Source organism: Vanacampus margaritifer, chromosome 17 (assembly GCF_051991255.1).
Source record: "Vanacampus margaritifer isolate UIUO_Vmar chromosome 17, RoL_Vmar_1.0, whole genome shotgun sequence".
In the NCBI taxonomy this organism is placed as follows: Eukaryota; Metazoa; Chordata; class Actinopteri; order Syngnathiformes; family Syngnathidae; genus Vanacampus; species Vanacampus margaritifer.
This window is the reverse complement of record NC_135448.1, coordinates 6,117,285-6,144,768: the sequence shown is the minus strand read 5'-3', so window position 1 is coordinate 6,144,768 and position 27,484 is coordinate 6,117,285. Positions and strand designations below refer to the sequence as shown.

The 27,484-nt window shown below is 38.2% G+C and overlaps 1 protein-coding gene across 3 annotated transcripts; it reads right to left on the bottom strand.

Moving 5' to 3' along the window:
- Window positions 1-263: 263 nt before the first annotated feature.
- Window positions 264-26,865, bottom strand: rprd2a (regulation of nuclear pre-mRNA domain containing 2a). 3 transcript variants are annotated; one of them, XR_013288749.1, is made up of 12 exons: window positions 26,368-26,865; window positions 18,283-18,412; window positions 16,154-16,305; window positions 15,652-15,704; window positions 15,376-15,502; window positions 15,107-15,282; window positions 11,816-12,158; window positions 11,040-11,246; window positions 7,863-8,033; window positions 5,917-7,777; window positions 3,895-3,965; window positions 264-352 (listed from the first exon to the last, which is right to left on the bottom strand). XR_013288749.1 is itself a non-coding variant. In XM_077547780.1 (10 exons), exons 1-10 carry the CDS (start codon window positions 26,540-26,542, stop codon window positions 6,144-6,146), a joined length of 3,168 nt encoding a protein of 1,055 aa, XP_077403906.1. In that variant the 5' UTR covers window positions 26,543-26,865; the 3' UTR covers window positions 5,368-6,143. The 3 variants fall into 3 exon arrangements, 1 of the variants encoding a protein (XP_077403906.1); XR_013288750.1 differs by lacking the exons at window positions 264-352; window positions 3,895-3,965 and adding an exon at window positions 5,368-5,448; XM_077547780.1 differs by lacking the exons at window positions 264-352; window positions 3,895-3,965 and having other exon boundaries at window positions 5,368-7,777.
- Window positions 26,866-27,484: the final 619 nt, after the last annotated feature.

Below are 27,484 nucleotides of genomic sequence, written 5' to 3'. Positions count from 1 at the left end.
ATGGAAACTTATGAGCACAATTGTACATGTATAAAAGCTGAACATTGCTCAATGACACAAAAATGCTATGAATCAACAAAATGCATTTGCACATCTCTACTCATGTCCACATCAACCTCTGAAAAGACAAAACAATTGACAGTATCTTGGATTTTATGGGCATTAAGCCTGTTTCTCAACATACAGTTGTGCTCATATGTTTACATACCTCTAAACGTACAATCACAACTGTAACTACATGGGCAAACAAAATTTCAGAGGCGTCATGTTGAAAAATAAAAGATTTAATGATAAATATTCCACGTTAAAATACAAAATGCCTCTTCGTCCCTAGTGAAAGGCATTCTTCACCCTGAGGGGGAGGGGGAAGAAGAAGTGAAACATTAAAATACGTTTTTACACATCTAATTAACATTTGAGCTAGAACTGGTTAAATGTTATGATTACTGATTTTGGGGGAAATACCCTCTATATTTACTAAAATCCAACCATCACTTCTATCCATTGCAAGCAAAGAATATCATGAAGTCCAGAAGTTGCAAATTGGTGCAAAACAAATAACCTAACAACTAATAAAAAAAATGTAAATGCATACAAATTGAAGGACACGGAAATGGAAATTATACATGTGGGTCATTCCAGAATTGCGGCAAAAAAATGCATGTCAAAGTAAAAGTTGTTTTAAATCAGCTTTTTTTTAGTAGGATCTTAATTTGTGATCATTGCAACTGCTAAGACATTTTTTTTTACTAGCCATATTTTAAATAACTTGAGCTCTGAAGTTGTGTCTCTCATCCATACATGCAAGTAGCACGTAACCCTTTTTAGCCATTTAGACAAAAATGAGAAAAAAAAGGGAGCTACATGACTCAGCGGAAATTATATCATTAAGATCATTGTTCTGACCATGGGTTGACCTAAGGTACGTCCTCTCTTCTATTTGTAATGTTTCCGAGCCATGACGGATTATGCCTTTCATTCTAATGTAACCTTCATACTCACATTATCAGAACAAAGCATAAATAATTGTTTCATTACTATATACAAGTATATTTAGGCATTAAGCATTTTGAGTTGTTGTACAGACGCTCCCCTACTTACGAACAATCGAGTTACGAACAAAGGTACATACGAACATTTCTGCGCGTACAGTATGTCGAAAAATATTCGGAAAGAGATGCTGTAAGTTAGATTTTGTATTGCGCGTAGTGCTTCTTTCCGCCGCTAATACCGACGCTTGGCGCTGTGAGAGCTCATTGGAGGCTCAGCAACGTGTCGAGGAGGAGGAGGAAGAAGCGCCGGTCCCCATAAAGGAGGAAATAACTTTTGAAGCCGATTCCAGCGACGACGAAGAATCTCTCATGATATAAAATCCTCCTCTTCCTCCTCCTCCATCATCTCCTTAAGCATCGAGTACATCTTCCAAAAGTAAGTTAAACTTCATTTTATTTATCTTATTACGTACATGTACATACTGTGTGTGTCTCTCGCTCTCTCTCTCTAACATATGTAGTACAGTACAGTACTGTACGTATTCTCTCCATTTTATTAAAAGTTTTTTTTCAGTACAAACCAATGCAGGTTACTTGTACAAGCCTTAAACATACTTATATAAACCTTCAATATACTTATATAGGCTTTAAACATAAATTATAATACAAAATATAACACTGAAGCAACTTACGAACAAATTCACCTTACGAACGATCGTCCGGAACGTAACTCGTTCGTAAGGTGGGGAGCGTCTGTAGTTGTTTCGGCTCAGTCCCCGTAATTTTTTTTAATTAGTTTTTATATACAACCTTGTCACTGTATTTAGAGTAATGCTAAAGTAAGTGCTAACATCAAATTTAACTGTATTATTTATTCAGCAACATTTATAGAAGATTTTCATCTATGAGCACAGCACATTAAAAATAATATAACAACAAATTAAATGTCTCATAAAAAATAAAAAAACAGATACTAAATAGTCCTCCAATTCTGGACTGACCCACATATAAACAAGATGTGCAATACAAACGAGATGTTGAGATGTGACAATATAAAAAAACAACAACATTTGCATACATGTAGAAAATAAACAGTGACGGGGAGCAGCAGCTGGGAATTCTCTATTATATCCTCGCTTCACGTTGACTGTGCATTTATAGACGCTCCCTGATTTCCAGCCACGCAAATCCGTCTTTTGTTCTGGTCGTGGATCTGGCCGTGGTCCTGAAATGCTTCAACAACTTCTAGCCCTCGTCATCCCCAATGCAGTGCGACAGCAAAGAGCCCTTTATATCCGTTCGTGTGATCGCAAAAGCACAGAAGTTGTGATTTCAAGTGTCACACACACGCCCTAAATGCAATGTGGCTCCATGTAAACAAAGAGGCCACATGACTGCAGGCTGCACACGGCCGACATGCGCACAACGACACCTCGCACAGTCACGATCTGGGCTGGACTCGCTAGGTTACAACTATCTCACGGACCCACGGGCGATGCTTTATTTGCCACAGGGGAACAAGTCGGCTGCTCTTTAACGTTAAGACCGCCATCTGCCATTGCTCCCTAAATCCTCATAAGCCTGCTCGGTGTATAGGCGAGGCGAACGCTTGAATCCACCCATCAGAATGTGATCGCGGTCCACTCTGAGGGACGGAACACAATGTACGAGACGTGGCTTGTGTCATTTAAATAATCGTTTCATTTTTTTATGACCTGCAACGACATCTGGTGACGAAAAGCTGCTTGTCACCTCGTCACAAAAGTAGGCTATATCATGAGTACTAGAGGGTTAAAAAAAAAATATATATATATATACAAATTGATTAAATAGACAGTTTATTCATTATACATCAATAAATTACTACGGAAGTATTTATCTTAATATACATTATAAATAGTACACATATACATAAATATGGAAATGTGTTTTTCTGTGTTATATGTTCATATGTATATAAATTCAATTTTTATGGCAAAATCATACTCTCATACTAAAAATTTTACACCATGGCCATTTCAGAGTGTACAGAGGAAAAGACCCAAGTCGCTGCATGATTTAGAAATTGTACAAACTGCAAAGAGGAGTAGTCGAAGAGTCCTCTTTCTGTATACACCCATCTTGTGAAATACTATAGAGAAGATTAAGTGATGTTTTGTTGGCAAAAAATAAAGAATACAGTAAGTAACTGTAATTTACAAATAGTAAACAATTGTTAAAACAAAAACAATAATGTTATATATTTTTCTAGTAATTAACTCAGATTTTACAATAATTAGCTGGCAACTTTATTGGCAACGTTATTTACTGTAAATTCTATGGTCAATTCTTTCTAGTGGGGGTTGTACAAAGTATTAACAGGGTTGCTTATAATATATATTTTAAAAAAAATCTTAATGTCTTAATGGTGTAAATGATTAAGTACTAAATTGTGCATATTAGCATTGCGCTAACTTAAGTACTTAATGTGAAATATATATATATTTTTTATATTATATTTTTTTATCTATATGTTTGTTTCTGTACAATTCATTGCCTATCTACAATTTGTGACCTCCATTTTGATTCAAGCTTATGTTTACCAAATAATCTGAACTATGCTAACTAAATATGACGTTTGGAGTTCTTGCGGACCACTGAAGAAAAAAAAAAAGAATCAAAATGTTTCAAGAATATTAGCTTTTTTGTTTGTTTGTTTAACTGAAGTGGACACAATAGGTCATTAAATGACCCTTACTATACTTAACAAATGTGTGGCCAAACTCTCCACTTCTGATTTCCATTCCAAAAAAATAAAAAATAAGCACTTTGATTCAACTGCTGACAAGACGTGATGCAATAAGATGGAAGCTTACAGGCCGAGCATTGAAAAGGGAAGCGCTACAGTGCCACTGACACACACCTGCATGAGAGAAGATGTTTCGAAAAAGGTTCCCATCACATGTGACACTTCAAAGTGCGGCTGTGGGGGCCCTGAGGATAAAAACAGGAGGGGAGGAAGGGTGATGAAACAGGAAATAGGCATTCAAGCAGGATCAAATGGAGTAATGCAACACAGACTCAAGCTTATATTATTCCTCACACAGCATAGAAATGACACTGCTTGATCATATCATTGCAAAAGACAACAGGATGTAAACCATCACCCTGTCAGCAGTATAAAGGAGTCCTCCTTGCCTCATAAGAGTTCCTAAAAAAACTAAGTCACTGCATACACATTTTTTATGAAGCCCTTTGATATAACATTTTTAAAGTTTGTAAATAAAGTTCATGTTGATATCCACAGCACCCTATATTAAAAAAAATTATATTCAGTTAATCTGCAGGGCTGCATTCGTTTAATGTAGCGAATATAATAAATGTCATTTGGGGCTAACTTCACTATTTAAATATTACATTTACGGTTCGTACGTAAGTTTTTTAGGCTTTGCAATGCGTATTGTACGGAAAGTCGCAATGAAAAGCAGTGCAGTTTCTTAGCCTATTTCATCAACCATATTGTCTACATATAAAATTTCAATGCAAATAAAGGAATCATTGCACACTACAATTACATGTATTTTGATTGCTAGTTTGGCCTGTCCACCGAAAAATTAATCACAGATGCAAAGAGAGAAATGCATTGGACACTTTTGTGTTCACATTTTATGATGGCCTGTTAGTAATTCTTGTAATCTAAAGGCCTATAAGGTAATATCAATAAAACGAGTTTGTCTCTATAGTTGAAATTTTGATGTTTTTCTTTTTAACCCAATGTGTTTTAATATGAAATAAAATAGAAGTGAAATGACCAAATTATGCATGTGTTTGGAAACCAATCACAAGCAAAATTAAGAATACATTTAAGAGTTTTTACATATGCTACATAAATAGCAGCCCAAATAGAATTAGTTTTTCTGGTCATCACAAATTAACGTAATAAAAATATTATTTTTAGTATGGTTTGACTTCAGTCAGAATACATTTATTTTAAGATTGCAGCCTGTATTAAGTGTTACATTTAATACAGTATCCTGAAAGGCTCAGTTGACACTTTTTTTTTTTAAAGCAAAAAAGGCAGCTTAAAATGGACTTTAAAACCTTATTTGTGCTGCTTTCTGTTGCAGTAGTAGTAAATATTACTAATAGAATATCCATGCTAACGTAAGTCTTTGTTTGTTGTTGCCTAAATCATCTCATGATGCTAAATGGTTACATTTTTCGTGTTTCCTAAAAAATCTGAAATATTTTAAGAAGGCATCATCAATATGTCAAATTCAAAAACTATCACACCCCTGTTTTTGATTAGTTTGTTTTTCCTTCGATTGGTTCCAAGCTCTCAATTCAGTGGTGCAATGAGAGCCGAGAATGTCCGTCAAGCAGAAACAACAACACGTTTCAAAATCAAACTTTTATTAGACAGTACAAATAGAATGAAACTGAAGCCTCTTCACCCCCTTCCAAAACGTCACTGCTTCTGCGTAGGGTGGGAGGGTGAAAAAAAAATCTGTCACTTGTTTCCTTTTAAGTAAAAAGAGGCCGCTCTCGATGCAGCAAAACTATAACGAGACCATCGCTTCACAACTATAAACATTAAGAGTTCCAACTGCGTAATAGCTAAAGTACTGTAGAAAGAACACAACCTGTAAAAAATAGACATGGTTTTCACTTCAATGGGAAATCTCATGTGTGCTTGAAGTTTGGAGAATGGCTGTTATGAGATGAAGCAGTGAGAACTGCTAACTCGAAAACAAATGGCAGCAGAAATAAAGCATCGAACACGTCCTTTTGACTTTTTAAGTTACTCATGGAAAGGAACATTGACGCTTGACTGCATGCACGCTTGCATACCATGCACACACACTGAACTCTACCAAACACTAATGATTGATTACATATTTACTGAAAAGATCCAAACTGTGAAAAGAAATATGTATATATCCACCTCTTATTTTCTTTAATCTTCTGTCTTCAGCACTCTTCTGGGGGATTCTGCTTTCTTTCCTGGTGGAGTCTGTGGCTCTCATTCCTCATCCCAGTATTTTTATTCTTTCAAATTTGGACACAATCTTTGCTTTGTCAGCACTAATACAGTCTAAGTGACTCCCCCTTTAGCCATTTCATATTTTGTCTCCCAGTGCAGGTTAATGGACCTTTGTTGCAATAGTACAGTCAGTAGCGTGGGGGTAGGAAGGGTCTTTTGGGAGCAAACATGGGACCGGGATTTAGACCTCCCCTGGGACCCAGCCGTTTGCCCCTTAGACTTGGGTCAGGCCCATGAAAATGAGGAAATTGTGCACGTGGGGGACCCCTGGGAAATGGGTGTTGGCCAGGGCGGGGAAGCCGATGCGGAGGTCGCAGGCCAGGGGGACGCATCTGTAAATGTGGTGGTGGCGGCGGATGCCGAGGTGCGAAGTGAGGACGAGGAGGGCTCCGTCTCTGGTACTCCTGGTTATCAAAAGCATCCTGTGAGGATGAGGGAGGGGGACCAAACCGCCCCCTGCCTCTGGGGAGGTTATGTCGAGGGCCGCCCCGTTGGTAGAAGGGGGCTTCTGGGTGGTTGTAAGGGCTGTTCTGAAAGTGAGGGCCAGGGTGGTGGAGCATATCATTGTGGTACAGTTCTTGGTCTTCTGGGTAATGCACGTTATCTTGGGTCGAGTACTCTTCATCGGGGTGATCGAATGATTCATCTCGGTGAAAGACAGACTTGTGTCCATGGTCATGGACCACCATCCCAGGCAAACCTCTGCTCTGGTCAGGTTCGCCTAGGTCCGCCTGGGGTGCCACCTGGTGTTCTGGGGTAGTCATTGCATGGCTGCTTCCCGAAACCGAAGTGAGGCTATTCGGAGGGGGAGGTAATTTAGGGACAGGGGGAAGGAGGTTTCTAAAGAAATCTGAAGATTGCTGAAAGCCATGAGGTTCTGGAGTTTGTTGTGCTGGGTAGTCAAATGGTCTTGTTGTCTGGTTATTAGCAGGCATCGGCGCATTGTAGCCTGTGGGTTGCTGGAAGCCCCCCTCTGGGTACGTCTCGCCATACCACCTCCTATCACCCATCTCCTGAAATCCCTCATTGGTCTGTGAGCTACCTGCACTGCTTGGGGCTCCAGCACCTCCACCTTGAGTAGAAACTGGCTGATATTGTGCAGCAGGATCTGACATATTGTTTTCACTGTATGGGTATGGTTGGTAGAGCTGCCCATTCTGAGCTGCACCTGGTTGCAAGTGACCTTGCAGGGTGGTGGTCTCTGGGTTCTGAGGTGTATTTTTCTGGAAGGCAAACGCAGCTGGCATCGTAGTTTCTGGGTGTGTGCTCGAAGGCTTTGCGAGCCCCAGCGTCACGTCCATAACCTCATCTTGGGTTGGGGTGCCTCCACCTTCATCACGCACTGGAGTCCCATCCTGCGTGTCAGTTCCTGTTACTGGACTCAAGTTATCCACCCTATTGGGTAGGTTCATGGCAAAACTAAGGTCAAAGTTGCTAAAAGCAGGATTGCCATGCAGGAAGTTGTGAATTTTGGATTCTAAACTGTCTGGTTTTGTTACTTCTGCTGTTAAAGCCATTTCACTGGGTACATCCTGCACCGGGGCAGTGGTTGGCCTGTTCTCAGTTGGCATTTGCTCTGCTGTGCTCTGCTGTACAGTGGCCTTTGCTGGTGAAGAAGGCGCCAGTGTAGCAGAGGAGGGAGTGGAGCTCTGATTGGGAGCTGCTGAAGCTGATGTGAACGCGGGTAAGGGTGGAGTCTTGCCTGCATTGGAGGCCTCTGCTGGGACATTTGCAGCGGGGCTGCTCAGAAGAGAAGTGATGCCTGATTATAGAAAAGTGAAGGGCACACAATCAGTGTATAAATATAGAACACAAGGCTACTGTTACTGAAGTAAAAATAACCTCACCATCAAGGCCACCTTGGGCCTGGACTTTAGACAGAGCACTAAGGAGATCGGCAGGACTCATGTCCACCTGTGCCAGGATGTCAACCAAAGAAGTGGCATCCTCAGAGGCAGGATGTAACGTCTCACCTGATGAGTAGGGGTTAGCGGCAGAGGGACTCTCCACTGGTGGTCCTGCATTACAACGATGGGACACACTTTAACGACTCTGTTAAAAAATATTTCGCTTAAGGCAGGATGACGCTTTTCATCATGCAAAAGTTACCGATCATAATTAGTTAGAGAACATTCAACATAAATGACTTACACTATATGGTTTGAATAACAGGATCCCAAAAAAACAAAAACACACACAACACTATCGATACTGTTAGCCAATTAGGGATGAGATTCGATAACAACATGGCAGTTCCGATTGATTACATTATCAATACTGCTTATCGAGCAGACTCCTTATCAGTTCTATTATCGATTCTCATTGAGTGGGAACGAAATAAAGCACATTTGTTAGTCTTTTTCTCTTTAATTTTGAACAGAAGATTCAGCATATATACTTAGAATCCATAATATACACTTGAAATAAAAAAAAGAAGGCAACTTACATTTCAAAGTACATCAAGAGACAAAAGGCTTAATGCAGTTACTGTGCAACGAACCTTAGGAATTTGTCCCATTATACTCTTATTTGGTCCAGAGAAAACGAAATATAGTGGAAACTTGAGTTGAAGGTGTTTTAAAGGATCTTCTCAAAAAGTAGAAGTCAAACGTCCGTTTGTCACTTTTTTAAAAATTTGCATGCGGAAGACCATTCTATCAATTGGGAGTGATATTTACTTGAAAAAGCCTAGTAGAGGTTGATGCACTCAGAAATTCTAATTCCATTTTACAAGGAGTTTAACGAGAATTTCTGATGTGAAAAAAAATTACTAGATATTTTCAAGTAAATCCCGACCTTTGCTATATCAAATGTTGGGAACGTGCAAGCTCATCTTCATCAGTCTCTACAGCCGGCCTCAATTCATAGACGGATGTCCTCTTGCGGCTCTCAGCCATTTTCTAAGTATGCGGTGAGATCTGTGGAGCTATGATTGGCTGAATCCGAAGCTCAGCGATTACATGCCACAAACACTATTCTGGGAACGAGCACGCACAACGTCGTTATGGCACATTGATTGACGGGGTCGAGAACCAATCGTTAAGATGATCCATCCGGAAGCCGCAGCGACAAAAGATCCTTGAATACACCTTTAAGTACTATTTTGCTTTGTGAACAGTCTTGACATAGACACAAGAAAATCTGATGTTTTTTTGCACGCTATTAAACATTAATTGGCTCTATGCGTCACACATTGTGTTGTTTGTTTGCTCTTAAGAAGCCCTCAAAATGGCACCTAAGAAACAGAAAAGTGCTAGCAATACTGTTATTAGGACGCTAACTATCATTGGGGGGAAAAAAATTATGAAATCTTCCTGTGCAGTTTAATTTAGCAAAATCTATTATCTGTGTAATAATGAATTAACCAAGCCTGTCCTTAAATCCCAATCTGCTTCTTACATTGCAATGTGCCATCTTTGTGTGCTATGCCCATGGCTAAGTGCCAACAGCACTGTTTACATTCATCACAGAGACTGGATGCCCACAATGTAGTGCCAAAGCCATGCTGCACTGTGGGCTGTTTCTACAGTATGATGTACATAAACAATGCTAATGTGCTGGCCATTTTGTGCCACAACGTAAACAGGACTGTACAATAAAAGGCTAAGACGTTGCAAAGTGACTTGCAAGTGAACCCGCCATTCTGTAATGTGTTTTTAAATGAGAAAAAAAGTCCATCTATCATCTAAAGCAGCAAAGCCCAGACTTCTCTCTCCCCAGCCACATCACCCAGCACCTCTGGGGAGGATCCTGAGCTGTTTCCCAGGCCAGGCGGGAAACAGGCCTCTATATTTGTGCCCAACGCAAGTCTAGCGCAAAGCGCGGTCTAACTGTGTGCATGGGTGTAGTTTTCTTTCTTTTGGCATTTTCCTGGATAAGAGCAGAAGTGGGCGTTTTCACAGTTGTGGGAGGGAACAGAGCCAACTCCAAGCCAATGGAAGCGGCACCCCTCATTCCCTTTATATTCAGCGCACAGTGCAGCGCCGTCTAAATAGTATGTACCTGTAATGCAGAAGGTCGGGCGCACAAAGTACATTTAAAAATAACTGCAAAAAGATCTTCATTTGTGAGTGATGTCAAGTTGGCCGCTGTGGATGGGCACTTGGAGGCCACCTTCAACTCCGGACCATGCGTCTTGTCCTCAAGGAGGTTTTTAACCACCTTGGCGACTTCAACCCTAGAGTCCATAATACTGTACGTACTTTATAAAAACATACAGCAACTAGATGTGCAATTTTTGGAGAAATTGCGTGTGAATGCTGAAAACTGAATGCTAATATTTGAATGCATGTGGAATAATTAATAAGAATTTTGTTTAATGACGTTGAATAGAATGGATGTTAAATTATTGGACAATGATTATTATACAAAATTGGAACTAAAATATGCCACAAGTGGTTTTTCAACAAAAATCTCTCATGCACTAAGGCATTCGCTTTAACTACTGCGGACTTAGAAGTATCTGTGACATTGCACGCAATTGTATTGAATAATGCAGTATAATACCAAAAGCTGTCATTGAATTTTGTTGAATGCCATTTTGAATGAGCGAATTCTGTCATTGAAAATATGGAACAATATTGGAAAAAAAATACATAATGTGAAATGACATGAAAAATAATGGATGTTAAATAATTAGACAATGATTATTATATGAAATTGAACTTGAGACTAAAATCTGCTCCAACCGAAATACAAACCCTGATCTGCCTGGTACTAAGCATTTGATTAACCACTGAGCTAACTGACTTGTTAAAAGTAATAAAACATTGTGTATTTATATTAAATATTGTAGTATAATACTGAAAGCTGTCGTTGAATTTGCTGAATGCCATGTTGAATTTTGTCAATAAAGTTTTTGAATAATATTGAAAAAAAATTAATGTGAAATGACGTTAAAAATAATGGATGTTAATTTGACAATGAGGTAAAGGTATTGTAATTGGGATTGGCTGCCATTGTATCCTGATTTTAAACAATTGTCCATCTGTATTAGGAGTTGTATCATTTACCAGCCAACTCACCTGTGTTTTTCATGGCCGCATTTAAACTGTTGAGGATAGAGCCAATTTTACTCAGGTCAACCGTTTCCAAACCTCCTGTCGAGGTTTCTGCAGATGCCGCATCAGATGAGGCATGCTGCTGCGTTGTTGCTACTGATGGCTCTGTGTTTTTGGTAATGGGATTAGCTGTTTCCAATTTTGGGCTGGGGCACTTCCTTTGCTCCTCAACTGTGAAAGAAATAAAATGGCAATGTGAGCCTGAATCAATGTGGCTATATCAACTAAAGGCGACGGATAGTTCAGATGCAGACACTCCAATTGTAGATAGTATTTATTAATGGTATGTTGCCAGTTGCCTCTAGATGGTTAAACCTGCCTTGCACCAGAGCTAAAGCAGATCGCAATATGACTTTAGCCACATCTGTAACGTCATTGTCAGATACATCTACCCAAAAATGTTAAAAAGATCTGGTGAAAACGACGAGTAGATTTTTTGCACAATGTAATGAGATCCATATGTATCATTGGATATCCTTAAATTAAGGTCCCTGACAATGACTGAGAATGCATTTTTTTCATACACTCAACATGGGGTAAAACAATGTCTCCAAATAGAGCGGTACAACAGCAGAGACAAAACCATTGTACCAATATAATATGAACAGAGATTGGTCTATAAAGAAAGAACAGATATAAACGAAGCTGGCTGTAACAAAGATTTTATTTCTTCCTATTAGGAAATATTTTATTAAAAGTAAAAAAAAAAATTAAAAAAATCAACCCGTTTTACTGCTCACCTATGATGCTTCCAATGACTACTTCATCATCAGACAGCTCCATGTCTTCCACTTCACGGTTAATGTTATCGTCCCCAAGATTCAACACTCGTTTTGGGGAACCAATTGAGGACAGAGGACTTGGGGCTGGAGGTTCTGTTTCATCATCCATTGCGGAACCGTCTATATCCGGATTAGGCTTGGCCAGTTCTAGGTCGTGGAAAGGAGATTCGGAGCCTGTTGGAGATGGTGCATCGGCAGATGGTGAAGGAATCGGCGACTCATCCAAATCTGGTAAGGTGGCCTTTAGGTTGTCCAGCTTGCGCTTCAGGTGGGACACTCGGTTCGCAAACGTCTGGTAGGCCTTAAGGGAAGGGTAGTAAGGTTTGATGAATTCATTTTAAAAGATGGAGCAACGTTATTGTCAATATCAATGCTTCCATGTAAGTCTGCGATTTAACTCATTCACTCCCAGCCATTTTCCCAGAAGCAATCCCCTTCACTCCCGACTGTTTTACTTGATTTTGACTGATTTTGCAAGGCCCACAGAATATTGTGTTCTATTGCTATAAAAACATGGAACCTACCAAAAGAAAGATTAAAGTCTCTTCTTTCATCAGGAAAAAAGAACATTTCTATCTGTTTCCGTTTTGCAGCAATTAGCATTAGAATATAGCTAAGTAATCATCATTACTCACAAATCTATTTAGAATTGTGAGTACAGTAATTTCTGGACTACAAGCCGCTACTTTTTTCACTTGCATTCAACCATGCGGCTAATACAAATGTGCTCTGCTCATAGAAGGCCACTTAAGAATAGTCCAATGTTTTGCTATTATCCATTCTTTTGTTTTTTTAAGCTGTAAATTTTGAGTCATTATCCTGTTGGAAGACCCATGACCTGCGACCGCAACACATTTCTCTCCACAATCACAATGCAAAAATCCAAGAGACCCTGTATAGGTACTGGGCAATTATTCAATTTAATTAATTCAAGTTTGATTGTCAGTGATTTTTTTTTTTTTAGCTTTTTCCATAGTGTGTGCCTGCTGACGTGCAATGCAGTCAGTGACGGCAACTTTACAATTTGGTTGGCCAAAACCTCTATCGACTATTCAATAAAAAAAAATTAAAAAGGGAGTAGCAAGTTTAATTCCTGTTCAGAATCAGATGGAAAGGAATCTGGTGAAAGGCAAGTGTTTATAGAACATCTTGCAAATACAGTGAGTGACATCATTACTGGTATGTTTTATTGAACATTCAAAATAGGGGAGCTTATTAAAGCATGCGAGCTACTTTGAAATGACCAAGTCAAAATTATTTACTTACAATATACAGTATATATTCATAAATATACTTATAATTCTGTAAATGTATAACATATATTGTAGCACCTTGCATAAATGCATGAACCTATATTGCAATCTGCAATATATAGCTAGTGTACATTTGTTGTCCTTACTTTACTCTGATGACTTGCGCCCAATGGAATCAGCCCGGGATATAGTTGGGACACTGGTAGCTGATAGCAAGCCGTGCACACATTTCCCAATGAACATCAGTCATGCTGGACTTATTAATGTTTTTAGCAATGCCTGAAAATGCTGCTCCACATTTCAGTCAACTGGTGTGACACGCTGGTCAGCAGCTTGTCATTCTCGCTGGGAAGATCGCCCTCTTTCCCCCAGCCCAGATGCCCCGCTATCTGCTCGGCAGCCGCTCCCTGCCTCGGTGACGATATCACCCTGGCAGATGAGGCAAGTGGACTGGGAAAAAAAATCCTCCTCTCACACTGTATGAAAGTACTTGGCTTACTTGGTCCCAGGGCTGGACTGGCCACCTGGCATTGAGGGCAGGTGCCCGATGGGCTGGCATCTTTTGGGGCTGATGCAATGTTATTTAATTGTCAATTTCCTCCATTTTCCACAAGTGGGCTGACCGCAATTTAGAGGAGCAGCTTACAACATCAGCAAACTGAACCAATCAACATCAGTGGCAGAGCTATGTGGTAGTCAGAGGTGGTTAGGAGTCATGTCTGAGTACAAATTTAATAAGAATATCTGTCTTTAGAATAGAATGTTTCATTCTTACAGTCACTGTCAATTATATCGGGTGCACACGCGGGCCAGGGCCAATTTCTCTGTGCCAATCCTGCCCTGCTTGGTCCCTTAATCATTTTTATACTTTATTAGTTTAAAGTAGGTGAAAGAAATTGGAGCATCATAAATTTGCTGGAGTTTTGCCAGATATCGCCTTGCATGCACGAATGCGACAGACGTATGACTAGCTGCCATGTACATTGCCAAGTGGATGATAGGCCATAACAGAACAGGCAATAACATTGTACTTACTGATTCATCATGCATGGCTGATTTTTTATTTTTTTTTACATGTTAAAATGATATGTAATACAGCACCAGTACAGTTAAAGGTCTTATGATGGTGACACTTCAACAAAAATAATCTAAATTAATCTATATGAAATTTGAGTTTCTAGTGAGGGCCAGTGAAGAAAGAAAAAAATGTTTGGCAGGATTCTCACTTTAAAGTCAGAATTCTGACTTTATTCTCAGAATCCTCACTTGAATCACATAATTCTGACTTTACTCTCAGAATTCGCACTTTAAAGTCAGAATTCTGACTTTAAAGTGAGAAAGCTGACTTTATTAGTGCTACTATTATTCTTTATTATTATTTTATTTTGAAATGGCTTGGTCAGAACCAACAAAAAGCCAAAAAATAACTGGTCAAATAACGCCCAGGAGTTAAAGTCTGACTTCTGACTTTAAAGTCTGACTCCTGACTTTAAAATCAGGATTCTGACTTTAATCTAAGAATTCTGATTTAAAAGTGAGAAAGCTGACTTTATTAGTGCAACTATTATTCTCACTTTAAAGTCAGAATAATAGCACTAATAAAATCTGAATTCTCACTTTGACTTTATTAGTGCTACTATTATTCTCACTTTAAAGTCAGAATAATAGCACTAATAAAATCTGAATTCTCACTTTTAAATCAGAATTCTCACTTTTAAATGAGAAATCTTAGATGATTAAAGTCAGAATCCTGATTTTAAAGTCAGAATTCTGAGATTAAAATCTCAGATCTGACTTTAAAGTCAGAATTCTGAGAATAAAGTCAGAATCCTTTTTTTTCTTCTCTTCACTGGCCCTAATCTTCTTCCATATCACTGTATTTTTACACTAACTTTAACATTGTTTTATGTACAGTATACAATTTTGGGGGCTTGCATTGTTCCATTGTTGTCAGAACATAATACTGAAAAACAGTGTTTTCGACAATTCTACTTACATTGGCAACAATCTTGACCTCTTTGTACTGCATCTCATAGAAGACATCTGCATTGCTCAGAGCTTCCAGAAGAGAAGGTCCTGTTTTGTTTTGTTTATCAAAGAACTTGACAAACTCTTGTAGCTGTGTATTGCCTTCTTCAAAGTCCCTGGAGAACTTCTTTCCTCCTGCCTTATCTGAAAGTAAATGGGGAAAACAGGGCTTTTAAGTCTAAAACCAAACCTTTATGTGTTGGCCTAGATTAAATGATAGTGGAATCATTTTGCAACCTTTTAGCTTCTTGAGAGCTTCAGAACTGCAGATATCGACCCTCATAGCTGCCAATTGTTTTTCTCTTAGGTCCACATCCTCCAGAGACCTCTTGTATTTAGACAGGTGTTCAATAAAGGACTGGGGCTTGAAAAATCATAGGAAATGGCATTTTGAACAAAAAGATCATATAAAATTTCAAACCAGCTTTTTTAGTAATGCTCATTTGTGCCTAGTTGAGTTATTTAATTACAGTCTCTGTTAGTCAGATGATTAGATTCCTCAAACTTTCTTACCACAAATTCTGCAACAATCTTTGACCGGAGATCTGCCTTGGAATCAACTGGAGCTTTAAATGAAATAAAATGACAATTAGAAGGTCATATCCAGAGGTGGCAAATCGAAGTCCAGAAGGTAAAAACTCTGCCAGTTTGACTTTAGCCCCAGGTGCTAGCTAGCTAGCTCCCATGGTGCTCGTTTACTTGCTAGGGAGTTAGCTGCCTAGCTAGCATCAGGGGCTAAAGCCAATCTGTGGCAGGGTTTTTACTTTCACGCGCTAGCTAGCTAGCTCCCATGGTGCTCGTTTACCTGCTAGGGAGCTAGCTAGCTAGCACCAGGGGCTAAAGCCAAACTGTGGCAGGGTTTTTACTTTCTGGACTTGGATTTGCTACCTCTGGTCATATCTAAATGGAACATACATTTTTACAATCTAATAATACAAATGTAAGCCCTGCAACTTCAGATCTTAGAAATAAAATTCCACTCATGAGATTGTGGTTATAATGTTGATGTGCTTACTTTTTTGCTCCACAGGTGTCACAGGTGGGGACTCCTCTTTGACTAAGCTGCCCCTGAGCTCAGCAATCAGAGCCTCCGAATACACACTTCTCTCGTGCCAGATGGTCAAGATCCTCTCCGCGGATTTCAAAACCTTTGCATCACCTTCTTGTCTACGTGACCACAAAATAAGGAGGAAGACCAAATATTTCTGATATTCATAAGACAGTAGGACCAGTTGTTTTGTCAGTTTTTTTGAATGCTCGACGATTAAATGGAGTTTGGCCCATCCAAACGTCACAGTAAACACTATTGTAGTGCAGTGAATCCCAAACACCGTGCCACATTACATTTTCCAATTTCATTGATTTGGTCAAGAAATTAAAATTCACATCAAACAAAAAAAATGCATCTTTGTTCATTTTATCTATGCCAAATGATGTATACTGACATTTTCATGCTCTGCCACTAGATGGCAGAAGATACAATGATTCAGCACATCCACATGTTGCCATTCCTGCAATTGAATAGATTTAGGTTTATTTTAACAGGCCTACAATTAATACAGAATTTGTATTTTTGTGAGTGAATTGAGACACAGGCGCCTATGAAAAAATCTAAGTAAACAAGAAGAGAGTCAAGTTTGTTATGGAAACCTACAAGAAAAAAGATTGGTACAAACGAGTAAAGGAGCGACATTACCCAGGCTGCTAAAGTTAGGACTACATATACCCCCAACTATAAAACTTCGAATATCGAATATGGGTATCAGCCTTTTTTAAAAATCTGTCCATTTTAATCTCAGGGAACTTTTAGTTTACATTTTTAGTAAACTTTATATGACATTCTGCTGACCCTGAGAACATTCTGAAGTCAGAGCTGTATATAGAGTTTGGCCAACTCTGTTTCAGCAGGGTAACACGATGGCATCCATATGTCCTGACCAATCAGAGCGTGATTGGGCAACTGCTGGTCACATGACATATGGACGCCATCTTGTTACCCTGTTGAAACAGAGTTGGCCAAACTCTCTCTATATACGGCTCTGTCTGAACCATTTGTTTTTGTTCAACATTAAAACAAAGAGAATGAAAGTTTAAAATTTCATTATTTTTATTTTTGAAATAAATATTCACTGCAAAAAAAAACACATACAGCTATGGTTGTTTAAGTTTCCATTTAACTTTTTAAGACGTACTGATAACCTTGGGAGCTTCCTGAACATTTTGTTAGAAATTTAAAAAAATTACATTTTGAAAAAAAAAAAAGAAGTTCAATAAACATGCTTTAAGACATTACAACAAAGGCAAGATTGGCATTTGTATATATATATTTTTTTTTTTACGCCATGAACATGAATATCGGCTCACAATTAGTGTTGTTCCGATACCGATACTGGTATCGGCAGAGGCCCCGACACTGCATTAAAACAGTGGTATCGGTGAGTACTAACAAGTAACATGCCAATACCATTAATTCTGACGCTAATATAGGACTTTGGATGCAGCATCTTGTGTCTTGCTCATGCACGACATTCACTGATGTGTGACTTGTTCACTGCATGCTGAGCTAAGATATCCTATTGGCCCTTCAATGATCTGAACCAATGGCAGGACAGCGTTTCCATTTTGAGAAAAAAAAAACGTAGGTATCGGCCGATACTGCAAAGCTGGGTATCGGAATCGATATCGGGGGCCAAAAAACGGCATCGGAACAACACTACCCACAATATCTGTTATTGGCCTCCTTGACTACTAATAATCGGCATCTGTATCGGCCCTGAAAAAAACATATTGGTCTATCTCTACTTATAATTCTGAACATAATATTAATCAGAATACTGAGTTCACACTAGTGGGGCCCCATAGAACATATTGAAAAGAAAATTTGGGACTTGATTTGTGCATTTCAATTTGAAGCGGTTTTGTTCTGAGCCTCAGGTTTCACCGTCTCAGTTTAATCATTCTAGCTGTTTTTTCTTCTTTGGATTTCATGTAAACATGGCAATGAAACTGTTATCAATTGTAAAAAATAAAAATAAAACTTTCTGTTGCAAATTGACTCCTACAGCGAATAGCTCAAAAAGGTTTGATGATTTTATGTTAATTTCCATTTGGGAATTCCGCCCGTCAACACAAATACATACTTACTTTATTAGCACAAAAGCCTCAGGGAGCACATCAGCAAATGCAGTACGGTAAACCATAGCATTTTTCCTTTTGCAGTTCTGAATGACATCATTGGCGAGGTAAAACAGGTTGAGCTTGTGTGCTGTGTCAGCTGTGGAGGGGAGAGACAATATGTTCAGTAAAACACACGCATCTCCATATAATGTTCATAACCACGCATGTTCATTATGCCGTAGAAGAAGTGTTTATGCAAAGAGAGTTCATACAGTTCATATCATAAACAATATATTACTTTTGGGACAAGCCGATGATGGCAATGCGGACTGATTTACTCTGAAAAAAATGGGTGGATGGATGGATAGACTAATTATATAAATATTCCCATCACAAACACGGAAAATACATTCCATATTGTAGTTTATATGTTATGTAACACAGCAACACGTTGCTTCTTTAGTATCTCATTAAAATTAACAGATGTCCTTTTTTTAAGTGGGTTAGGGTTTTTTAAGTCTTCTAGTCTTGGATCCATATTAGAAATTCCCTAGATGCCATTAAAAGGCCCCCTAGACCACCCCCCCCCCCAAAAAAAGAGGCCATGTCTCAAATAATGTGTTAAAAACATCTTGATAATGTTATTGTTTGCAGTGAATATGAGCTTAATCTTGTTACGCTAATTAGGAAGCCGTTTTTAAATACCAATCTATTTCCATGTATTGACCAAATTGGGTTAAAATTAAAATATCAATCTCTGTAAGTGTTGTTAAGGGAATTATAATTACCTGTACACTAATTAAAGAACGGAACAGAGCAGAATGCAATCTATCTACAGTAATCTCTACAAACTTCTGTGTTCATCAGCAGTTATAAAGACACCACAGTGTTAAGGGATTCTAAACATGTTTACTACTACTACTACTACTACTAAATTGTAGTGTTAATTTTATCTGTCTTTTCTAAATTCAGTCTCAGTTTTAGTCCATTTTCAATTTCAATTATCATAGTTAGTCAACCTCATCCCGTTTTTATTCAGTTCATTTTTAATCTACTATAAATCTAGCATTTTAGTCTTTTTTTTTTTTAGTCCAAGGAAACAATTTTATTTGTCTAGTTTTAGTAAACAAAAACTTTTTTCTTTTTTAGTCAGGACAATAATGTTACCCCTGTACATATACATTATATATATATATATATATATATATATATATATACATTATATATATATATATATATATATATATATATATATATATATATATATGGGGTTTTTTTGTAAGCAGATAGTGTTGAACATTTCGGATATGAAACTATTTCACATAAAATTTTCTCTCATCTTTTTGATGAAAATCAATTTGACACACAATTACAGTATCAACAAGTGGCTCCATGCAATGAGCTAGTAAATTAGCCATCACTAGTTAGCGGTCAGATTAACATTAATGTTGGAACGTTATGGCCATTGGATTAATGTTATAACTATAATTTTAAAAAAATTTAAAAAAAAACCTTCGCTGTGAATCCACCTCCTCTCTGTCCCATGTGTTCGTGCATGTTGCACCCGCTAGCTGCAGATTTTAAGGGGGGGGTCACTGTGTCACATGACAGAGTCACAGTGACAAATTAGCAGAGACAAGATTTTACAAAATCATATGATTTCCGTCTCATTTTAGTTTATGAACTAAAATGTCCATAGATTTTAGCCCAGTTTTTATTAAGTGAAATCTATTTTCGTAATGCTTCCTGATTTAGTCCCACTTATTGTTTATTAGGTTTTAGTCTAGTCTAGTCTAGTCTAGTTTTAGTCCGATGAAAAATGTGTGTTGACGAAAATTATTTTTGTTTAGTTTTTGTTGACGAAATTAACACTATAGTAAAGATAATACACGCATGGACAAAAATTGTTTGCGCTCCTCTATTAAAGAAAGGAAAACCCACAATGGTCATTGAAATCACTTGAAACCTACAAAAGTTAAATTAAATCATCAAAATAAGCCATTACTTTTGAATTGTCATTCAACAGAATTATTGTAAAAAAATAAAAAATAAATAAAAAATGAAACCTGTTCTGGACAAAAATAATGGTACCCATAACGCAATATTTTGTTGCACAATTTTTTGATGTAATCACTGCAGTCAATTTCTGAAACTGTCCATGAGACTTCTGCACCTGTCAACAAATATTTGGGCCCACTCCTCATGAGCAAATTGCTCCAGTTGTCTCAGGTTTGAAGGTTGTCTGTGCGCTTTCTCTTTCAGCAGATCCCTATGCTATGTACATTTGCTGGATGCTGTTTACGCAAGTATGCCAAAAACACTTTAGGAAGTTGTGTTACAGTTACTGACTTAACTGTAAGTATAACCGCTTATTCCATTGAGGGCCGTGCCAATCCCAGCTGACTTCAGACAAAAAGTACACTACACCACGGAAAGGTCATCAGTCAATCACAGGGTTGCGATCAGACTTAATAAATTGTGAGAAACTGTAAGATAACAACCATGCTTTTTTAAATGTATTTTGTTATTATTAACATTTATGATTTGGTCTACTTTGCCATGTAACACAAATACCCACATCAGTCAGTGCTATAGTTTTGTTGAGACAAAATGTTCTGCAACTATGAGTGCATCTATCTGGGAATCAACATATTTTACTACTTTAATTACTTCAAGCTGCGCTACCCCTGAGCAAAATATTTAATTAGCCAGAAAAGCTATTTGGGTTGTCATAATAAAGAAACTGTCCTTGTTTATTTCTCAAGGTTTTTGCCAGTGTTGTGGAATTTTCAGTAGTTAGGCGAGATGAATGAAACAGTCTGGAAAACAATTTGTCTTTTGGGTTTCTTTATATTTGAAGCTTCAAAAATACACAAGTCTTACAGAGCAATCTACAAGAAGAAATGATCTGTGAGAGACTGCGCAGTAAGAATCATGAGAAGATTCTTTATGATGCCTGGTTAGGGTTTTGGGAAGAGAAAGGGAGCGTCAAACAACTACACAAAAAAGCAAGCAGTCTGTTCCGAGCAGGCTTGCTTATCAATCCAGGTCACTTCGATATTGCTTCACGTACAGGAATTGAAAAACCAATTGTTAAAGAGAATACAGGTGTCCACAATACAGTATAAACCTGATACGTTAAAGGTCTTTATTTTAATATGTGAAAAAGTGGCATAACGTTTTACCGTAAGAAAGAGTAGCATAACTTTACTACAGAGACTATGTTGTAGCATTAGCTTGCGACTGTATAGGCAGTGGTTATTTTGCCGTAACCGGCAACTCTCCTGCAAGCGTTATTTTGCCGTGAATGTCTCTGATTTGCCGTGAATGCTTGTAGACATTTACAAGCAGTTATGAAAAACACAAATGTGCACATTTAGGCCACTGCGCGGTTGCAACGTGCAAGCCGTCTCATCAAGACTACTTAGCGGCCGGTTAGCATCACAAAGTCATGTCAACTAGGCAGCAAAATAACCACCGTGGATTATATCTTGGCCAAACAATACGCGAATAATAATGATAAAAGGGGGAGAACCATCGCTGGCTGGGTAGATTTTTTTGATTTCCACTCCCTGTATCTCTGGAACGCTAAGTCCTACCGGAGACATAAACACATCACCGGACTCTGCCCGACGAGAGCAACGGTGTCAGTGCCGTCCCTCTTCCCGAGGTAGAGGGCCGACAAATGCCCAGATTTTACCAGAGGTACGCTCCAGCGGCCCTCCGATGCTTGGCCGGTGCTTTATTATCCAACCACCGTCTGCTTTATCATATCTGACCTTTTGTAACCAAACAACCTCCACACAACAAATGTAGCTCCCACTTCAGACACTAAATATACTCCAAATAAAATGTTAAACTTACAACTTTCACGTTTGCAGTCGTGTCACACACTGCTGGGACCGATCAATTATGTTTGCAAACCCAGCTCTGAACAGGCTTTTCATTAACAAAACAGTCCTTCGGGAAATGCTGTCGTTACACGTAGGTATATGAGCAGGGGGGGGGGGGGGGTCGCTGGGTTGGGGGGGTGATCTGTGGGTGTGACAAACCTTTACCAGAGGCGGTGCCACTAACCCGAGGGGGCGGGGTCGAGTGCACTTCCGTTCTTCTTTTTGACGTCACCAAGTCACGGAAGTTTTATCAGCCCGTTTGAAGAACACATTTTTGAAAGGAGGAGAAAGCTAAAGAAATCGCTTACTGACTTTTTTCATACCTGGTTAGATTGTAGGAAGGCTGAGGATGCATATTATTGATTGAAAACACCACTAAGGTGCATTTTCATACTGTGGGACCTTTAATACGTGCCATATAAGTATTTTCCATAACATTAGGCATTCATTTACTCAATCAAGATTAAAACAAGTAAGCCAGAGCAGTTGAGAAAATATTTTTAATTAAGTGACTGTAAAAACACTATTTTATAAATAAAATAAAACACATAGACACTTCATTCGGTACACTTGCACTATCTTTATTGTACAGGCAATGGCTGATATAACTGAGCATCATTATCTTTTTCAAGGGCCAGGCTGAATTATTTAGTGTTGTTCCAATACCGTTTTTTGGCCCCCGATACCGATACCCAGCTTTGCAATATCGGCCGATGCTGATACCATACCGATACCAATTTTTTTTTTTCTTAACATGAAAAGGCTGTCCGGCCATTGGTTCAGAGCATTCAAGGGCCAATATTTTCTTAGCTTGGCATGCAGTGAACATGTCAGACATCAGTGAATGCCGTGCATGAGCAAAACACAAGATGCTGCATCCAAAGTCCTATATTAACGTCAGAATTAATGGTATCGGCATGTTACTTGTTAGTACTCACCGATACCACTGTTTTAATGCAGTATCAGGGCCTCTGCCAATACCAGTATCGGTATCGGAACAACACTAGAATTATTGCTACAATTTTGCAATCAAATTACTTTAGGTTGGTTGATGCCTGATGGTTGTACAATAGTTGTTACTGTAATCGTAAAAAAAAAAAATGGTTGCAATCTGTGATCATTTCCAATATTTTGTCAAACTTGAACGCATTATTCTACTAGTATGGAAAATGGCAGCAGCGGTCATTATTTATGCTTCTCTGTGTTAATAGATTATGACTTCTAAAGTTAAACTTAGTGTTTGTTTTCACAGTTATCCTGATGTTTGTCCATTGTACACTGTTAGTCAAATGGCACAGAGTGCCATTAAATCAATTTTATTCCTCAGACCATATTGCAAATAAATAAGTAGCCCCTGCCCCCTAATTAAAAAGGAGAAGAAGAAAAATAGCTGAAAAAGTAGCCAAAATGAACTCCAAAAACACACGGGGGGAAAAGACTGCTATTTGATAATAGTTTTACAAGGAAGTTTCAAATGAAAAAAGAAACATTTATAAAGTTTCACCAGCCAGTCATACTGCATTGTTATCCCAGACTGGACCTTAACGTGCATTATAAACCTCAGTTGTTGTAACCATTGCAGAACTAACTGTCAACATGAAGTCAGCCAATGAAATGACAACATACTGTAACTGTGGATTGAGAAGTGCTATTGTTTATAAACACTTATCTTAACAACATCACAATAGCCAAAACACAAGGACACTCACTGTCTCAACCTCAAGGTCTACTCTACCCATACTTTCTAACATCTACCAAAACAGCAAATTCACAACAACACATTTCCTGGTTTGACCAAAATGGTATTTAATCAGTCCACTTTATGACGCTTTTCACATTGAAACATCATACGACAACAACATTACCACATAATTGATCAATCATGTTCTCAGCGAAAAAGTTTGAAAGATAAATAACGATAAACTATTTGATCAGAAGATGAAACAATATGTCTATTTAAACAACTTTTATATTGACTCCATGCCATTCGCAGGGGATAGGCACTGGCCCGGCCAACGAACAGCAAAAACCCACGTGTAATTGACGTCAATTGAAATGCATGAAAATTAAAAATTAAAAAATAGGCCCCGACCAATGCATTTTTTTAGGTCGATGCAGATACCGATTTTTGGCAGAAAAAAATACTGATTGCCGATTAATCTGACGATTATTCAAAAATACTTAATGCATAAAATTAATTTAATGCATCCATGGTGTACACACTTAAATTGAGTACAGAAGTTAGGATTAAATTCTATTAAAATAACTCATTTTTCACACATTGAGAAGAATTTGTGCCTTTGCGTAGTGTTATCTTACCTGTGGGTATGTTTTCCCACAGCATTTGTGTGTGAATGTTTGTTATTTGAAGGAAAAACACTCCCGAAGTTGATGCTAACTTCCTGTTAGCATTTGAATGGGATCCTCCTTTTGCTTCTAGAATTAGCGCTAGGCTAGCGATGTTTTTAATTAAAATGAAAAATGTTTTGTATTTAAATATACATTGGATGTAATTCTTAGCGTTGTGTGTTTAGTTTTACAGTTAACTACAATTGGAATGTCATTAAACAGCTTAAAGGATGCTTAGGGACAACAGAATAACCAGAATAACATACGCTACACTTTTGCTAGTTGCTAATGCTATGCAAACAAAATGGTGCATTTAGGGTACTTTCACAGCGTCGGAAACTTCAGTTTTCTTCGATGATAAAGTTAACGAGAAAATAATGGACCCAATTGGCCGATTGTTTTGGCCGATGTTTGAAGGGCAATAATCGGCCGATTATAATCAGTGGTCGATTAATCAGTCGGGCCCTAAGAAAAACAAAAAACAATGCTGATAAACAATGAATATAACATGTTATGTCTTTTTTCGTGGAGCCACTCAATTACGCCATAAATCGATCGGACAAATTAAGTCATTACAACTGATGACTGATTTTAGCCTGATCTCGAGCCAGCCGATCAGATCAACCTAAAGTTTAGTTTGAAGTGTCACAATGTTATCAACAGTCAGTTTGCAACAAAGATGGAGAAAGACTGGAACAGTCACCGTTAATGTCAACCCCTACATCTTATGGGCACTTCCAACGCATTTTGAACTAGCGTAGTTGCTGTAGTTGGCGAACAAATAAAGCCCCACATGCTCCACATTTTTATTTCACATTTCTCTCTGTTGAAATGTGCATGTAGCACTTCTCCCAGTATTGGTGCCATTTTCGCCATACAGACAGAAAATAACGTGAATTCGCCACGGAGAAATCAATTCCTCTTCAGCACTAAATTTACCTAGACACTTAATAATACGACTGGGTTACGGTATCCATTATAATTTCCTCAAACGATTCGATTTTGATTCACAAGAGTTCAGTTTGATTCCGCTTTTTTTATTCGATTTGATTCACTTCAATCCGATATTGATAAATTGAGGAACATAAATTATTTTTAAATATCAAGCACATGATTAAAAAAAACACAAACATTAAATTCCAAACTAAATTTTGAGGAGGCAGTAACTGGCAATAACTTTTAGTTCATTAATGAAAGTAACCTGTGTTCATTGTTGCACAAACATTGACATCAGCACGGATGAGATGAAAATGTTTTCATAATTCAAATTCATCCATCCATTTTCATAATTGTAAATATGAATTAAAACGATTCTGAATCGTCTTAAAATGCAAAAATTCAAGTCTTACTATATACTTTTAAATTCATGTGAACAGTAAATTTAAAGAAAACTGTCTATGGGAAATGCTGTTCTGAAATCCAGACAAATCAGAGGTTTAGCAGTTTTTTTGTGCTCGACTGTAAAGTTTCGACTGGATTTGTTTGTACATATTAGACTGTCAACTCACTGTAATATTAATACAGAGTGGAATTCGCTACTATTTACCACACATGGCCTCAAACGTTTTGCTACATTTTTATACTGCTATTAGATGTTGTACCAGCTAATTCTATTTTGTGGCAATCATTTCTCAATCTGTGGATACATGAGAGGTAACAGAAGCAGTAGTCAAGTGCATAAATCGGTGCTTGACTGTCAACTCAGGCGTTACTTTGGAAACGGCTAAGCTAATAGCAACGTCAACTCGTCTTTATAAATTAGTTATCACGGTAGTCCAAATACAATTGTTAATATTTATACTGGTAAACAATATGACCCACCAATTGATCATCAACTTCCTATGATTTAAAAAAATTAATTGTTACTTACACTTCTTTAAACACTTGATCCACTGTCGAACTATCATGCTGTGGTACTTCTTGTATTCGATACACCACGTTGACAGCCCTTGAATGGAATCCATTGTGTTCGTCACATTTAGTAACTTTTTGTCCAATACAGCCTCAAAAGATGCACCGGAATCGCGCCCTCTCCCCGCTTCCATGTCGAGTTCTTCGCTTTACGTTGTCCTCGATAAAACGCACCAAAGTTAGCTGTGGCTAACATTAGCCTAGCCGGCTAGCTTACCGTAGCACAGACTTGATCGCTGTGGGCGGCCATGTCCCTGTTACGGAAAGCGTAAATATTTCACTTTCTGCGTTTAGTAATTACGCACTATTGACGAGTATATGCAAGCACCGCGACTGGGTATGGTATCAGTTCAATTACAAAATGCAGCATGTTCAGATAACTTGGGAGACTTCGTGCGTTGCAGTACTTTGTACTGTGTGAAGTCAGAAATTCCGTGTTTCTAGTCGGAAAAAGCAACTGGAAACACCGTAGGCGGATATCCGTCTCTAGATCCACATCCTGGTCGTTACAAGAGTATTGTGTTTTGAACTTTAGTTCACAGTTGAAGACTTGTCAGAACTGTCATGCACAAGACAACCGCTTGTAATGATTTCAACCCTGGCTTGCAAAGACCTGCTCTTATCTATTATGTCTGTGACGTTATTGGACCAGACAGTGAATGTTTTTTGTGTGTGTGTGCGTGTGCGTGTGCGTGTGCGTGTGCGTGTGTGTGGCATGACATGATCACGAACGTTTTGTAAATACAACTTCACTCACACCTTTGTTGTGGTCTATTCATTTTGTAGTTTACATAATTGAAAGGGAATGTGTGTCTTTTTTCTTTTCTTTTTTACTTGAACATTAAATATAATTTTAGGCTTATTGCATAACAATCAGACAAGGAAAAATGTACTGTATTTCCTGCCATGAGAAGGTCCTGCAACAAAGAATGGATAACTTGCTGCATCCCTCCATGTAGTTTGGATATGTTTAGTGTTCATACTCACCTTCATAAATCTTTCACATGCACAGGGTTATCACACAAAACTAATTGTGGTTTCTCCTAACTGCAGGCGCATTGTTCCTCTTTTAGTCA